The following is a 15,203-nucleotide window of genomic DNA, read 5'->3' on the forward strand; positions in this document are numbered from 1 at the left end:
GAGAAAATGTTTCCCCTGATTGAGGAAATCTAGAACACCAGGTCACAGTCTCAGGATAAGGGGTTGTTTATTTAGAACTGGGATGAGGAGAAATTTCTTCATTCAAAGAGTTGTAAATCTTTGGAATTCTCTACCCCAGAGAGCTGAGGATGCTCAATCATTGTGTATATTCAAGACAGAGGGTTATAGATTCTTGGGACTAAGAGAATTAAGGGATATGGGGAATGGGCAGGAAGATGGAGTTGAGGTAGAAGATCTTATTGAATGGTTAAGGAGGCTCGAAGGGCCAAATGGCTGACTCCAACTCCATTTTTTTAATTCATTCATGGGATGGGGTCATTGCTGGCTAGGCCAGCATTTATTTTCTATCCCTAATTGCCCTTGAGAACTGAGTGGCTTTCTATGCCATTTCAGAGGGTATTTGAGAGTCAACCACATTGCTGTGGGTCTGGAGTCACATGTAGGCCAGAAGAGGTAAGGACAGCAGATTTCCTTCCCTAAGGACATCAGATGGACCAGATGGGTTTTTATGACAATCGGCACTGGTTTCATGGAATTAGACTTTTAATTCCAGATTTTTTACTGAATTCAAATTTCACCATCTGCCATGGTGGGATTTGAACCTGGGTCCCCAGAGTATAATCTTGATCTCTGGATTACTAGCCCAGTGACAATATCATTACACCACACATCCCATGCACACCTATTGCATACATACATATGCCACACATGTAGATGAAGTTGTTTTATGCAGTGAAAGTCTATTCTTGCCTTTATTTCTTTCCAGCAAAGTCCTCCTGTTGTTTTCATATAACTTTTCTCCATCACTCCCTCAAACTGGCATTAGTAAGCACCTATGATCACCCACATGTAACTCCGCTCTCTGAAGTTTCCAACCACCTCTCCAGCCAGCACATCTAGCAGAGGCCACGTGCCCCAACAAGCAGATCCTGAACCTGCTGTTAGTACGCTGGACATAATCTCCCCTCTTCGAAGAGATATCTTCCTCTCTGGACAAACAATCATTGTGGATAGCTACCAGTGCCATTCTAAACCAAGCAACTGAGATAAGGGTGAGAACGTCCCAAAGTAAATAGCTTTCAGTCTGATTTTCTCTCCTTCTTTCCCACTCCCATAGGGAATTCCCAAGCCTCTTGGCTGCTCCTATTGCTGAGATTAGGAAATTTCTGTGCCGGGGGCAGAACATGTATCACATAGAATTACATAGAATGTACAGCACAGAAACAGGCCATTCAGCCTTCCTGGTGCATGCTCCACACAAGCCTCCTCTCACCTGACATCATCTCACTCCATCAACATATCATTCTACTTCTTTCTCACAGCTAGCTTCCCCTTAACTGCATCAGTGCTGTTTGCTTCAACCTTTAGGTCTCAGCTATGGTTCAGCCTCAGTGGCTAACCTCACTCAGGTGCTGAGTAGCTGTTCACCTGTGGGCAGCATCACTGCCATGCCTGGTTCTGTTCTCACGAGCACGCACACTTTGCAACAAGATATACTGAAACAGGAGCATGGACTCTGAGGCTTTTCCCTTCCTTGCCCAGGGGTGCTGAGATGACATATATTTTCTCAAATTAATTGATTCTTACCAAGAAGTAAATGGTTTTCTGCTGCATTTACATAGACCACACAATCAAACAACTTAAAATCTTCTTCATTAACCTGAAGAAAAAAAATTATTATAAGATAGTTAAAACAATGGATGTGGATTTATTATAAGTCTTGATTCAAGTGGTTTACATTTGTTAGAGACGTTTATTGTACATCACCATCATCTGCTTGTTTTTTTACTGAGAATAGAGCAACGGTTTGTCTCTGCCAGAAGCTAATTAATGATTGAGTGGCATTGTTAGAAAGCTATAAACACCCAGCAGTTACAAAGGCCAGCATCTCTCACCCTCCATGTGACAACTGTGTCCGAGTTGAGGGACTCACACTCGTAAGCTGTGTAGTACTGAGGTAGTGTTGCATACAGCTGTGTCGTCTTTTGGATGAGATGTCAAACCAAGGCCCCATATGCTCTCTCAGATGGACGTCAAAGATCCCAGGGCATTATTCTGAAGAAGAGCAGGGAAGTTCTGGACAATATTTATTCCTCAACCAACATCACTAAAAACAGATTATCTGTGCTTTAATACAGAAAGCTGGGTGAGGTTGACGCGATTATGTGCATTTGAGAATGATTGCTCCATCCTTTTGCCAACAAGCAGAGAAATTAACCCTTTCCACTGACAGCATGGTGACAATTTGAACTAAAGATTTTGCCATTTAAAGATTTGGCTTTATTCCTATTGTTATCGTCCAAGACAAAGTGCTTGAAGGGGAGTTATGGAAGCAACCTTGATATTAGCTGCAAGCACTTCTGTCTCTGATGTAAAAACATCAGATCTAACGGAAGGTCACAGGACTGAAACATTAACTCTATTTTTCTCTCTACACATGCTGCCTCACCTGCTGAGTATTCTAGCATTTTCTGTTTTTATTTCAGTTTTCTGGTATTTTGCTCCTGAATCTTAATGTTTAGGTATTTTTAGCGATACCATTTGAGGGATAAATATTAGTCAGGATACCTGGGAGAACTCCCCTGCTTTATTCAAAATAGTGCCATAGAATATTTTACGTCCACCTGAGAGCTAGGCAGTCTTAGTTTAGCATCTCATCTGAATGATGGCATCTCTGACAATGTAGCATTCTCTTAGTACTGCACTGTTGGAGTGTCAGTCTAGATTATTGTGCTCAAGACTCTGGAAAGGGACTTGAACCCACAACCCACAACTTTCTGACTCAGGTGACAGGGCTGAGGCCTCAGGCTGGATTTTACAGGGAACCACAATTCCCGCCATCCCTAAAAAGTCAGGGCAGGGGATCCAGCCCACAGTCCCAATGTCTGCCCCTCAACAAGTTAACACTGGAGGCAGTGTTATTTGTTTTAAGGCGTGACTTCTGCTCAATCTCAGAAGTCCCGCATTATAGAGCTACCAGCTAATCGGATGGCCGCCAGCTCTGTGGTCCCAGTAGCACCAGTTGGGAGCGATGGCCACTGTTGGGACCACAGGCAGTCTCACCATGCTGAGGAGCCCAGGTGAGTCCAAGGTTGGGGGGTGGGTGGGGGGGATTCAGTGAGTGGGGTCACGGAGGGGGCTGGGTTCAAGAGTCTGGGGGAAGGGTTAAAGAGGGGATGACCTACGTTTGGTGGGGGGGGGGATGCCTACGAAGAGCCAAGGGGACCCACAAAGGATATCTCCCCACCACACCCCTTCTTTGCCCAACACCAGCACGCGCAGCTAAAGCTGCCAGGCTTCCTGGCATGGCGTAAGCCTCCCATTAATTGGCCATTTAAGTGCCTCAATAGGCCCAAGGGTGGCAGGCTGCCCAATTCCTCCCCCGCCTCTTGTAAAATATCAGGCAGGTCAAGGGGGCGGACAGATAAGTGGCAGGAAGGCCACCCGCTGGATCTTACTTGCTTCCTGCTTTTAAGCCCGCCAACAGGGGAGCATAAAATCCAGTCCCTAGAAGCAGTGGAGGTCCAAAGAGACTTAGGGCTCCATTTACACAAATCATTAAAGTGACATGAGGAAAATCTGTTTTTTGTACCGAGTTGTCATGATGCAGGATACACTGTCTGAAAAGGTGGTAGAGGCAGGTTCAGTTGTGAAAGGAAATTGGGTAAGCGCCTGAAGGGGAAAAAAAATCATGTCTATGGAGAGAAAGTGGGAAGTGGAATTAGCTGAATTGGTTTTGCAGAGAGCCGGCACAGACTCAATGAGCTGAATAGTCTTCTTCTGTGCTGTAACGATCCTATGATTCTATCATGAGCATGTACAGAAAATAATCAAAAAGACTGAAGGAATTTATATCTTAGAGGACTAGGATACAAGGGGATAGAAGTCATGCACTTCAGCTATACAAAGCCCTGGTTAGACCACACCTGGAGATACTGTGAGCAGTTCTGGGCACCACACGTTAGGAAAGATATATTGGCTTTGGAGGGAGTGCAACACAGATTTACTAGAGAATGATCCTTGGACTCCAAGGTTTAAATTACGAGGGGGGAATTACAGAAATGAGGGCTGTCTTCACTGGAATTTAGAATATTAAGGGGAATTTGTTAGAAGTGTTCAAGATGTATGGGGAACTGATAGGGTAGATTCAGAGAAACTATTTCCACTGGTTGGAATCTAGGATAAAGGGATTTAGCCTAAAAATTAGAACCAGGTCTTCCAGAAGTGAGGTTAAGTGAGGTTAATTTGGAATTTTCTTCTGCAAACGGTAATGGTCGCTGGGTCAACTGTGAATTTTAAATCTGAGATTGATGGATTTCTGATAATCAAAGACATTAAAGGGCAAGGGGCAAAGGCGGGTATATTGAGTTAGGTCACACTTCAGCCATGATTTTACTGAATAATGGAACAGGCTCGAGGGGTTAAATGGTTGCCTCCTGTTCCCATGTTCTTGTCATTTTATGACTCTATTCTCTATGTACAAGCACACTATTGCGAGGTTAACACTGTACGTACGGAATGGAGGTCCTGATCACTAATATTCACAGTACACAGATCGGAGTGACTGGCCACGCAATGCAGCTGCATCTGTAAAGAACAACGGAGAAGGTGAGAGAAACCAGAAGCTATCCTGGCAGGTTCCACGACTGAGAGCCTGGACATTGTTTCATGACCAATTTGGTTTACTTAACTTACGCTTTTTCTAACATTCTTCTTCATGTTCAGGGCAGTTTCCCATGGCAAGACTAATGCCCCCCATCAATTAAAATTTGAAATTACCACCTTTTAGTCTCTTCAGAAGTTGGAGTAGGTAATATTGGGAAATTGTTGAACATGCACCTTAATTTTTTTGTTCTTTTTTAAAAACTCTGCACAAGTCAATTACATCTGCAATTTCAAACTCCCAATTGTCTACATTTGTCCTTTCGTTTGCTGTAAGACTTCTGTAACTGTCTGCCTGCACAATCACTCCCTCACCTCCACATCTCCTGCCTTTGCCCCCAAGTAAAACTCTTAACTCTCTTCATTCCCGATCATCATCCAGATGGTGAAATTTGAATTCAATAAAAAATATTTAGAATAAATCTAATGATGACCATGAAATCATTGTCGATTGTTGTAAAAACCCATCTGGTACACTAATGTCCTTTAGGGAAGCAAATCTGCCATCCTCACCTGGTCTGGCCTACATTGTCTCCAGACCCACAGCAATGTGGTTGACTGTGAAATGTCCTCTGAATTGACCTAGAAAAACACTCAGTTCTCAAGGGCAATTAGGGAAGAGCAATAAATGCTGGCCTAGCCAGCAAAACACCCATCCCATGAACGAATATAAAAAGCAAATCTTAGTTATTGCCTCTTGTAAAGCCGGCAGATAGGAAATGGGCTGGGGGTAGGAAACAGACAATAGGGATAATAGATACTACTCCAATTTCAAGGATATGATTAATGGTTCCTCTAGGTTTTGCAGCCATGTAGCAACTGTCCCATCAAACACTCCCAGGACAGATACAGCACAGGTTAGATACAGAGCAAAGCTCCGTCTACACTGTCCCCATCAAACACTCCCAGAACAGGTACAGCACGGGGTTAGATACAGAGTAAAGCTCCCTCTACCCTGTTCCCATCAAACTGTCCTAGGACAGGTACAGCACAGAGTTAGATACAGAGTAAAGCTCCCCTACACTGACCCCATCAAACACTCTCAAGATAGGTACAGCAAGGGGTTAGATACAGAGTAAAGTTCCCCCTACACTGTCCCATCAAACACTTCAGGGCAAGTGCAGCACAGGGTTAGATACAGAGTAAATCTCCCTCTACACTGACCCCATCAAACACTTCCAGGGTAGGTACAGCGAGGGGTTGGATACAGAGTAAATCTCCCTCTATGCTGACCCCCATCAAACACTCCCAAGGTAGGTACAGCGAGGGGTTAGATACAGAGTAAAGCTCCCTCTTCACTACCCCCATCAAACACTCCCAGGGTAGGTACAGCATGGGGTTAGAGACAAAGTAAAGCTCTCTCTACACTGTCCCCATCAAACACTCCCGGGGCAGGTACAGCATGGGGTTAGATATGTGGTGGGCATGGAAAGGAGAAATGCTGTGAGGATGAATTTATTAGGCAACCAATAGTAGAAGCATGGGGGCAGTGTGCTTGGCGGCATGAGGTCCTGTGATAAAACCTCCAGGAATATGTCCAACCTGAGTTACCTGCTTTAGAGGAGCCAGCCAGCTTACCGACACTCACCAAGAAATTTCCATCCAGCACTTTCTCCTTAGTGGGTTTAGGAGGCTTGTCAGAATATTGGGCTTTGTCCACTTGGGCTGGCATTGGATGCCAGCTTTGAATAGGCTTTGGGCCGATTACAACTTGGAAAACCTTGTCCTTGGTGCTTTTCTGAGCCTTCACCCAGTGCCCTGCACCTGAAACAAAGAAACAAAGGCTGTGTAATGTGATACAGATATTACTAGCCAGTATGGAAACCATTTTTAAAATGTATTCGTTCACGGGATGTGGGTTTTGCTAGTTGGGCCAGCTTTTATTGCCCATCCCTAACTGCCCTTGAGAAGATGGATGTGAGCCGCCTTCTTGAACCGTTGCAGTCCATGTGGTGTAGGTACACCCACAGTGCTGTTAGGAAGGGAGTTCCAATATTTTGACCCAGTGACAGTGAAAGAACAGCAATTTTGTTCCAAATCAGGATAGCGTGTGGCTTGGAGGGAAATTTGCAGGACCCAAGGTAAATTGCAGCAAGAGCAAGACCATGTTTGTTTGGGAACTGGGCTGACTGATCCTTTGTCCCCTTCACCATCAGATCAGACTGCCTGAAGATGTTGGGTATATATGGTTCGGAGGGACCAAGGTATGCACTAGAAACTTGAAGGAGTGAGTAGCTGCGATCAAACAAAAACTGGGCATGTGGGAGTGACACACCCTCTCCATTGCAGGTAAGAACCTGGTCATCAGGTGTGAGGCACTCTCGGTGTTGTTGTATGTAGCACAGGTCTGGCCCATTCCTCACTCCTGTGCTGTGGTGATCACCCAAGCCATCTTCCGCTTTATCTAGAGGTCGAAAATGGACTGTGTTCACAGGTATACCATTTGCAAACCTCCAGATAAGGAGGAAAAAACGTGCCCAATATCGTCCTCATCCTGATGGCTACCTTTGTATGTGGTTGCATCAAGCTGTGCATTGACCCTCGGTACAGAAACACCAAGTGTCACTACGTGCTGAGCTTCTTCGTGTCCGATATTGCGAAGGATGGGTCTGGCCACGGTGCCATGGAATGCTCCAAGTAGTTGGACTGTGCCGCATCACCTGTCCCTCATAGAAAAAAGTTATGCAGAGAAACGCCTTTGATCACAAGTCCATCAGGCAGTGGTCTGCACCTAACGTCCTAGAAGCCCTGTGAGAAAAGGAGATGGTGGATCCGATAAGATGGTTCCGTGAGCAGACTGTCAAAGTAATTTGGCAGAATGTCTCATCACCAGAACTATCAAACAGGCACCAAGACGTAGCTTGGCTGATGGTGAGAAAGGCCCTCCCCGTCAGATCCTTCGTACACACTCGGAATCACACCCCCTCTGCACATCGCCCTTGAGGTGGCTGTGGTGGGGAAGAGACTGTTGTCCACCTCCTTGTGGAATGTACCTTTGCAAAGAAGATCTGGAGAGAGATGCAATGGTTTTTGTTGAGGTTCATCCCAAGCAGCTCCATGATGCAGGACTCTGTGCCCTACGGGCTGTTCTCAGCAACGTACATCAAAACAAACATCAACTACAGCTGGAGGATCATCAACTCAGTGAAAGAAGCTCTTTGGCCTGCCTGAAACCTGTTGGTCTTCAAGTGTAAAGGCTTGTCCCCGACCGAGTGTTGCAGACTGACACATTCCAAAGTCCAGGACTACGTGCTGAGGGATGTACTAAAGCTTGGAGCAGCCACCATAAAGGCGCAATGGGAAAAGGTCGCTGTCTAAGGCCTTTCAGCCATAATGCAGCCGAGGGGTTGGAAATTGTATATAACCCCTCGGGCTGTATGACTCACATTGAATGTATACAGTAAATACTACATGTATCACAATTGTATTGGAGCACCTCAGAGAGCAACATGGTCTATGTAGAAAATTTGAATATCATTGCATTTTTTGTAATGACCATTTTGAAATGTTTTGTAATGTGTTTTTAGATATTTTATGAATAAAGTATATTTTTGACAAAAAAAGGAAACTTGCAGGTGGTGGAGTCCCCATGCTGCCCTTATCCTTCTAGGTGATACAGGGTGCAGGTTTGGAAGATGCTGTCAAAAAAGCCTTGGTGAGTTCCTGCAAAGCATTTTGTAGATGGTACACATTGCTGCCACTGTACGTTGGTGGTGGAGGGATGAATGTTTATGGTGGTGGATTGGGTGCCAATCAAGTGGGCTGCTTTGTCCCGGTTGGTATCGAGCTTCTTGAGTATTGTTGGAGCAGCACTCATCTAGGCAAGTGGAGAGTATTCCATCACACTCCTGATTTTTGCCTTGAAGATGGTGAACTGGCTTTGGGGAGTCAGGGGATGAGTTACACTCTGCAGAATTCCCAGCCTCTGACCTGCTCTTGTAGCCACATAATTTATCTGGCTAGTCTAGTTCCGTTTCTGGTCAATGGTAACCCCCAGGATGTTGATAGTGGAGGCTTAGTGTTATAATGACAATCAATTTAAGATTTCAGTCGGACTTGCAGTATGGCTCACTCATGAGTGCTAGAAGCTGCATATATGCACACACAGAGCCCTGTCCTTTGCAGACAGAAGAAGCGTGTCCACCAAAAGCGCCTTTTTCAACTAAACATGAGCTTGAGGGACAGACATCCCCTAGTTCATTCCCCAGGGCAATGCCTTGATCAATTAGAGTCAACCTGCTTGTTTTGAATTTAAACAAAAGCTTTTCCCTAGTGAATTCTCCATGGCAACGTCTCTACCAATCCGAGTAAACTTGCCAACCAATCAGCACTCTCTTCTCATGCAATATAAATTGTTGTTTCCTTTATACTTGGTATTCTTGCGAGTCTGTCCTGATGAGTGCATTACAAAAAGCTTCGAGAGCATGTCTCCTTTTTCAGCAATACTCAAGTTCTGTACTATCAAATGACTATTAAATAAAGAACAAGAGTATGGAAGCAAGGAAGTTATGCTAAATGTTCATAAATCACTGTTAGGCCTCAGCTGGAGAATTGTGTCCAATTCTAGGCTTTAGGAAGGATGTCAAGGCCTTGGAGAAGGTGCAGAGGAGATTTACCAGAATGCTACCAGGGATGAGGCACTTGGGTTATGCGGAGACTGGAGAAGTAGGGATTGTTCTCTATAGAGCAGAGCGGCTTACAGGGAGATTTAGTAGAGGTGTTCAAAATCATGAAGTGTGTGATAAAATAAATAAGGAGAAACCATTTCCACTGGCAGGAGAGGCAGTAACCAGAGGACCCAGATTTAAGGTAATTGGCAAAAGAATCAGAGGAAGAAATGAACAGTTGTTCTGACCTGGAAGGCACTATCTGAAGGCAGTAGAAGTAGATTCAATAGTAACTTTCAAAAGGCATTGGATAAATACTTGAAGAAGAAAGAAATGGAGGGCAATGGGGAATGGGACTAATTGGATAGCTCTTTCAAAGATCTGGCACACTCATATTGAGCCAAATGGCTTTCTTCTGTGCTGTAAGATTCTATTAAAAACATTGTACAATTTAAAATTGCTATTGTAGTTTATTAATACTATTAGGTTAGTTTCTTAAGTAAGGTTCTGTCTCATAGGGTGGGAGGTTGGGGGAGGGGGGGTGGGGACACGTGGAGTGTGACCCAGCACCATGGGCAGGAACTAAAATACCAGGGAAACACTTGCAAAAGTCACAATGCCCTGGATGGATTTTATGAATCGCTCTTTCCTGGGTTTAACATGATTAATATATTCCAGCCATGAAATGGAAATGCTTACTTTGATATCCACCCTTGAAGATCTTCCTTATTGGAAAGCAGTCCATTGACACACTCTTACCATCATCTAGTTTATATTGGTTTTGCAACATCATTTCTGAAAAACACAAAGAAATGAAAAGAGCATCAGATGTCTAAAAGCATGTAGCTGGTGTTCGCTGGACTAGCACCATTCTGTTCCAGTGTGAATGATGTGGCCAGGGGTATGTTAAATATATCTTCATTATTCCCAATTGTTTCCCATCACCTGAAAACGGTGATGTCTACTGGGTTATGGGAAGGAAACCATGGATGCAGGTGGGCCTCAAGTCCAAGCAGCCATTATCCATGTAAAAGCCGAGAGAGTGAGTACTGATGGGCTACTAACTGTGGCCTCACCGAAGGGAGAACATAAGAACATAATAAATAGGAACAGGAGTAGACCATCTGGCTCCGCGAGCTTGCTCCACCGTTCAATAAGATCATGGCTGATATTCTTGTGTTTCAATTTCCACATTGCCATCCAACCCCGATAACCATTGAACCAAATCTTTCATCATCCAATATCCACATATGTGCACTTTCCAGTAAGAAGCAAGAAGAACTAGATGTTGGTCAGGAGTGAGAACCCTGGCTGATTTGTGTCCAAAGACAGGGATATGAAGCCACATTTAGGCGCTGAATTGCGGAGGTCAGTCAATGCATATCAAGAATCAAAGTGGGGATCTCCAGCTCTGTATGGCTATGTTTGTTAATTGAGCAGTGCCTTTACCAAACGAGCCAAGCTGCCTGAGACAGAAGATCCTGGGTTCACATCTCATTGAGACATACAAGATTCTGCAGCAGCTTGATAGGGTGGAGGTTGAGAGATTGTTTCTGCTGGTCGGGATCTAAAACACGGGGGGCTCAGTCTCAGGATAAGGGGTCAATCGTTTAGGACTGAGACGAGAAGAAATTACTTCACTCAAAGGGCTGTGAATCTTTGAATTCTCTAACGCAGAGGGTTGCGGATGCTCCATCATTGAATACATTTCAGGCTGTGATAGACAAGAATGGACAGATAAAAGCAAAAAGAGAAAGTGCTGGAAAAACTCAGCAGATCTGGCAGCATCTCTGGAGAGAGAAACCGAGTTAATGTTTCGAATCCGTATGACTCTTCTTCAGAGCTAAGGAGAAGTAGAAATGTGATAAAATTTTTACTGTTTAAGGGGGGTGAAGCAAGATAGAAGGTCAATGATAAGTGTGGGCTAGGAAGAGATTGACAAAGATGTCATGGACACAAGACAAAGGGAGTGTTAATTGTAGAGGTGAAGGCTAAAGAAGGTGCTGAGAGTAGCATAAAGGTAAGAAAGCAGAATGTGTTGATGGCAGAACAACGGTCAGCACTCTGTGAAAGAGCAACATAGAAACAAGTGACAGATGCCCCTATGTGGAGTGGGGGTTTCGAGAGGGGGGAGGTGGTTGGGGGAAAAAGGATAAAAAAAGAAATAAATGAATAAAAATAAATACATATTAATGATAAATGAATTTGGAGAAAGGATTTAAAAAAGGGTAAAGATAAAGTTCATAGTCCGAAGTTGTTGAACTCAATTTTAAGTCCAGAAGGCTGTAAAGTGCCTAGTTGGAAGATGAGGTGCTGTTCCTCCAGTTTGCATTGGGCTTCACTGGAACATTGCAGCAGGCCAAGGATGGACATGCGGGCATGAGAGCAGGATGGTGTTTTGAATTGGCAAGCAACAGGAAGGTCTGGGTCATGCTTGCGAAGTGAGCAAAGGTATTCTGCAAAGCAGTCACCCAGTCTGCGTTTGGTCTCCCCAATGTAGAGAGCACATTGGGAGCAGCGAATGCAGTAGACTAAATTGAAGGAAGCGCAAGTGAAATGCTGCTTCACTTGAAAGGAGTGTTTGGGCCCTTGGATGGGGAAGAGAGAGGAGTAAAGGGGCAGGTGTTGCACCTTCTGCAATTGCACGGGAAGGTGCTATAGGAGGGTGGTGAGGTATTGGGGGTGATGGAGGAGTAGACCAGGGTGTCACAGAGGGAACAGTCCCTATGGAATGCTGACAGGGGGGGGGTGGAAGGCAGTGATGAGGGAAAGATGTGTTTGGCGGTGGCATCATGCTGGAGTTGGCGGAAATGGCAGAGGATGATCCTTTGAATGCGGAGGCTGTTAGGTTGAAAAGTGAGGACAAGGGGGACCCTATCATGTTTCTGGGAGGGAGGGGAAGGGGTGAGGGCAAAGGTGCGGGAGATGGGTTGGACATGGTTGAGGGCTGTCAACCACAGTCGGGGGGAAACCTCAGTTAAGGAAGAGGAAGACATGTCAGAAACACTGCTTTGGAAGGCAGCACCATCTGAACAGATGCAACGGATGCAAAGGAACTGAGAGAATGGGATGGAGTCCTTACAGGAAGGGTATGAGGACCTGTAGTCGAGGTAGCTGTGGGAGTCAGTAGGCTTGTAATGAGTATTGGTAGTCAGTCAATCACCAGAAATGGAAACAGAGAGGTCAAGGAAGGGAAGGGAAGTGTCGGAGATGGACCATGTGAAGGTGATAGGGGGGTGGAAATTGGAAGCAAATCAATAAATGTTTCCAGTCCAGGCAAGAGCATGAAGCAGCACCAATACAGTCACTGATGTACCAAAAAAAAAAGTTTGTGGGAGGGGGCCTGAGTAGAACTGGAACGAGGAATGTTCCACGTACCCCACAAAAAGACAGGGATAGCTGGGGCCCATGTGGGTACCCATAGCCACACCTTTTATTTGGAGGAAGTGAGACAAGTTAAAGGAGAAATTGTTCAGTGAGAGAACAAGTTCAGCCAGACGGAGGAGAGTGGTGGTCGATGGGGGTTGTTCAGGCCTCTGTTCAAGGAAGGAGTGGAGAGCCCTCAGACCATCCTAGTGGGGGATGGGGGTGTAGACCTATCGGACGTCCATGGTGAAGAAGAGGTGGTTAGGACCAGGGAAATGGAAATTGTTGATATGATGTAGGGCATCAGAGGAATTGCGAATATAAGTGGGAAGAGACTGGATAAGGGGAGAGAGAATGGAGTCAAGCTAGGAAGAAATGAGTTCCGTGGGGCAGGAACAGGCTGACATGATAGGTCTACCGGGACAGTCCTTTCTGTGGATTTTGAGAAGGAGGTAGAAGCGGGCTGTCTGGGGTTGGGAGACTATAAGGATGAAAGCTGTGGAGGGAAGATCTCCAGAAGAGATCAGTAACAATCCTGGAAACAATGGCTTGATGTTCGGTGGTAGGGACACGGTCCAGGGGGAGGTCAGAAGAAGTTTCTGAGAGTTAGCGCTCGACCTCTGGAATGTAGAGGTCAGTACGCCAGATGACAACAGCACCACTCTTGTTGGCACGTTTGATAACAAAGTCAGGTTTGGACCTGAGAGAACGGAGTGCAGCAAGTTCAGAAGGAGACAGGTTGGAGTGGGTGAGAGGACCAGAGAAATTGATATGGCCGATGTCACGCTGACAGTTCTCAATGAAAAGAAGGAAGATGGAGGGGTCCAGGTATTGGGAGAATAATGGATGCAGATGAAAGGATAGACAGATTGTTGGTCTCCCAGGGAATTAAAGGATATGGGGAGTGGGCGGGAAAGTGGAGTTGAAATCCAAGATCAGCCTTGATTGTGTTGAATGGCAGAACAGGCTCAACTGGCCATATAGTCTACTCCTGCTCCTATTTCTTGTGTTCTTGCATTAGAGACTTGAGCACGAGAGATCACTCTGTAACTCTTCCAAGGAAGTATCCAATATACAGTTAGCGAGGTATGCATGCATCTTAATTGCATCATTGGGTCTGCTGTCCAAACTTCCCTTGGGAATCAAGAGGCTCCACCAGTAGTATGCTACAAAAACGAGATATGATCATCTCCGCTATTAGGTGCGGGCACCAGAAGAGGGGTTAGAATACCTTTTATGCAGTCTGGCTTTCCTGTTATCTCTCTGTTGGTCCTCCTCTTCTTCCAAACACCTCAGATGAGAAAGATTTGCATCGGGGAACGCTTGGTGCCTGGCATCAGTGCAGGAAACCAAAAAACTGAATTAACAAAGCTTCACCAGGCATTAGGCTCAGGGGATTGGGGAGGGTAGGGTTGCGGAGGAAGAAGGAAAGAAAATGGTTAAGAAATAGCTGAAACGCACTTACTTTAAAACAACTATTATTTCTGTTACTCTGGTTTACTTACGATATCTCAAAACCATAGACGTCTATTTCAATGTGGCATGGTGTAGAAATGATGACTGTGACATTGAGAAATGGTAAGGGAAGGACATCCATACGCCTAAATTAGTACTTAAATAAAACACCGGAGGTCAGGTGGACATTTTTAACATCACAGCTCCCGCCCACAAGAAACTGCATGATACACTTGTAGATGAAGAGTTAGTGTTGAAGATCTCTGCTCGGTTTTCTGACCAGGATCCCCTGACTTGTGTCACAAAACTATCATATTTTTCATAGTATTATTGTAGGCTTACGGGTGTGATTGTGGATGGTTCTGTCTGTGTGACTGATTTAATTAGAATAGAGACGCTTAGACTACAAGATTGAAATTATCAGAACAGTAGGTGTAAAGCAGACTTTTGAAAAGGGGATGGATAAGTTAGGATCACAGAATCAAACAGTGCAGAAGAGGCCCTTCGGCCCATCGAGTCTGCACCGACACGTGAGAAACACCTGACCCTCCTACCTAATCGCATTTACCAGCACTTGGCCCACAGCCTTGAATGTTATGACGTGCCAAGTGCTCATCCAGGTACTTTTTAAAGGATGTGAGGCAACCCGCCTCCACCACCCTCCCAGGCAGCGCATTCCAGACCGTCACCACTCTCTGGGTAAAAAAGTTTTTCCTCACATCCTCCCTAAACCTCCTGCCCCTCACCTTGAACTTATGTCCCCTCGTGACTGACCCTTCAACTAAGGGGAACAGCTGCTCCCTATCCACCCTGTCCATGCCCCTCATAATATTGTACACCTCGATCAGGTCGCCCCTCAGTCTTCTCTGCTCCAACGAAAACAACCCAAGTCTATCCAACCTCTCTTCATAATTTAAATGTTTGATCCCAGGCAACATCCTGGTGAATCTCCTCTGCACCCCCTCCAGTGCAATCACATCCTTCCTATAATGTGGCGACCAGAACTGCACACAGTACTCCAGCTGTGGCCTCACCAAGGTTCTATACAACTCCAACATCATCTCCCTACTTTTGTAATCTATGTCTTGATTG

The 15,203-nt window shown here is 45.2% G+C and overlaps 1 protein-coding gene across 1 annotated transcript in view; it reads right to left on the minus strand.

The window, feature by feature from the left end:
* Positions 1 to 13,991, minus strand: part of LOC144683073 (uncharacterized) — a 72,128-nt gene extending 58,137 nt beyond the window's left edge. The window contains exons 1-5 of the mRNA XM_078546101.1: positions 13,888 to 13,991; positions 9,990 to 10,085; positions 6,272 to 6,447; positions 4,537 to 4,608; positions 1,609 to 1,681 (exon numbers count right to left, since the gene is read on the minus strand). Of these exons, the coding sequence (XP_078402227.1) occupies positions 1,609 to 1,681; positions 4,537 to 4,608; positions 6,272 to 6,447; positions 9,990 to 10,083 (415 nt within the window). The 5' untranslated portion in view covers positions 10,084 to 10,085; positions 13,888 to 13,991. The remainder of the gene's footprint in view (positions 1 to 1,608; positions 1,682 to 4,536; positions 4,609 to 6,271; positions 6,448 to 9,989; positions 10,086 to 13,887) is intronic.
* Between the last annotated feature and the right edge of the window lie 1,212 nt (positions 13,992 to 15,203).

This window comes from Cetorhinus maximus, chromosome 7 (genome assembly GCF_964194155.1).
Source record: "Cetorhinus maximus chromosome 7, sCetMax3.hap1.1, whole genome shotgun sequence".
Taxonomy (NCBI): Eukaryota; Metazoa; Chordata; class Chondrichthyes; order Lamniformes; family Cetorhinidae; genus Cetorhinus; species Cetorhinus maximus.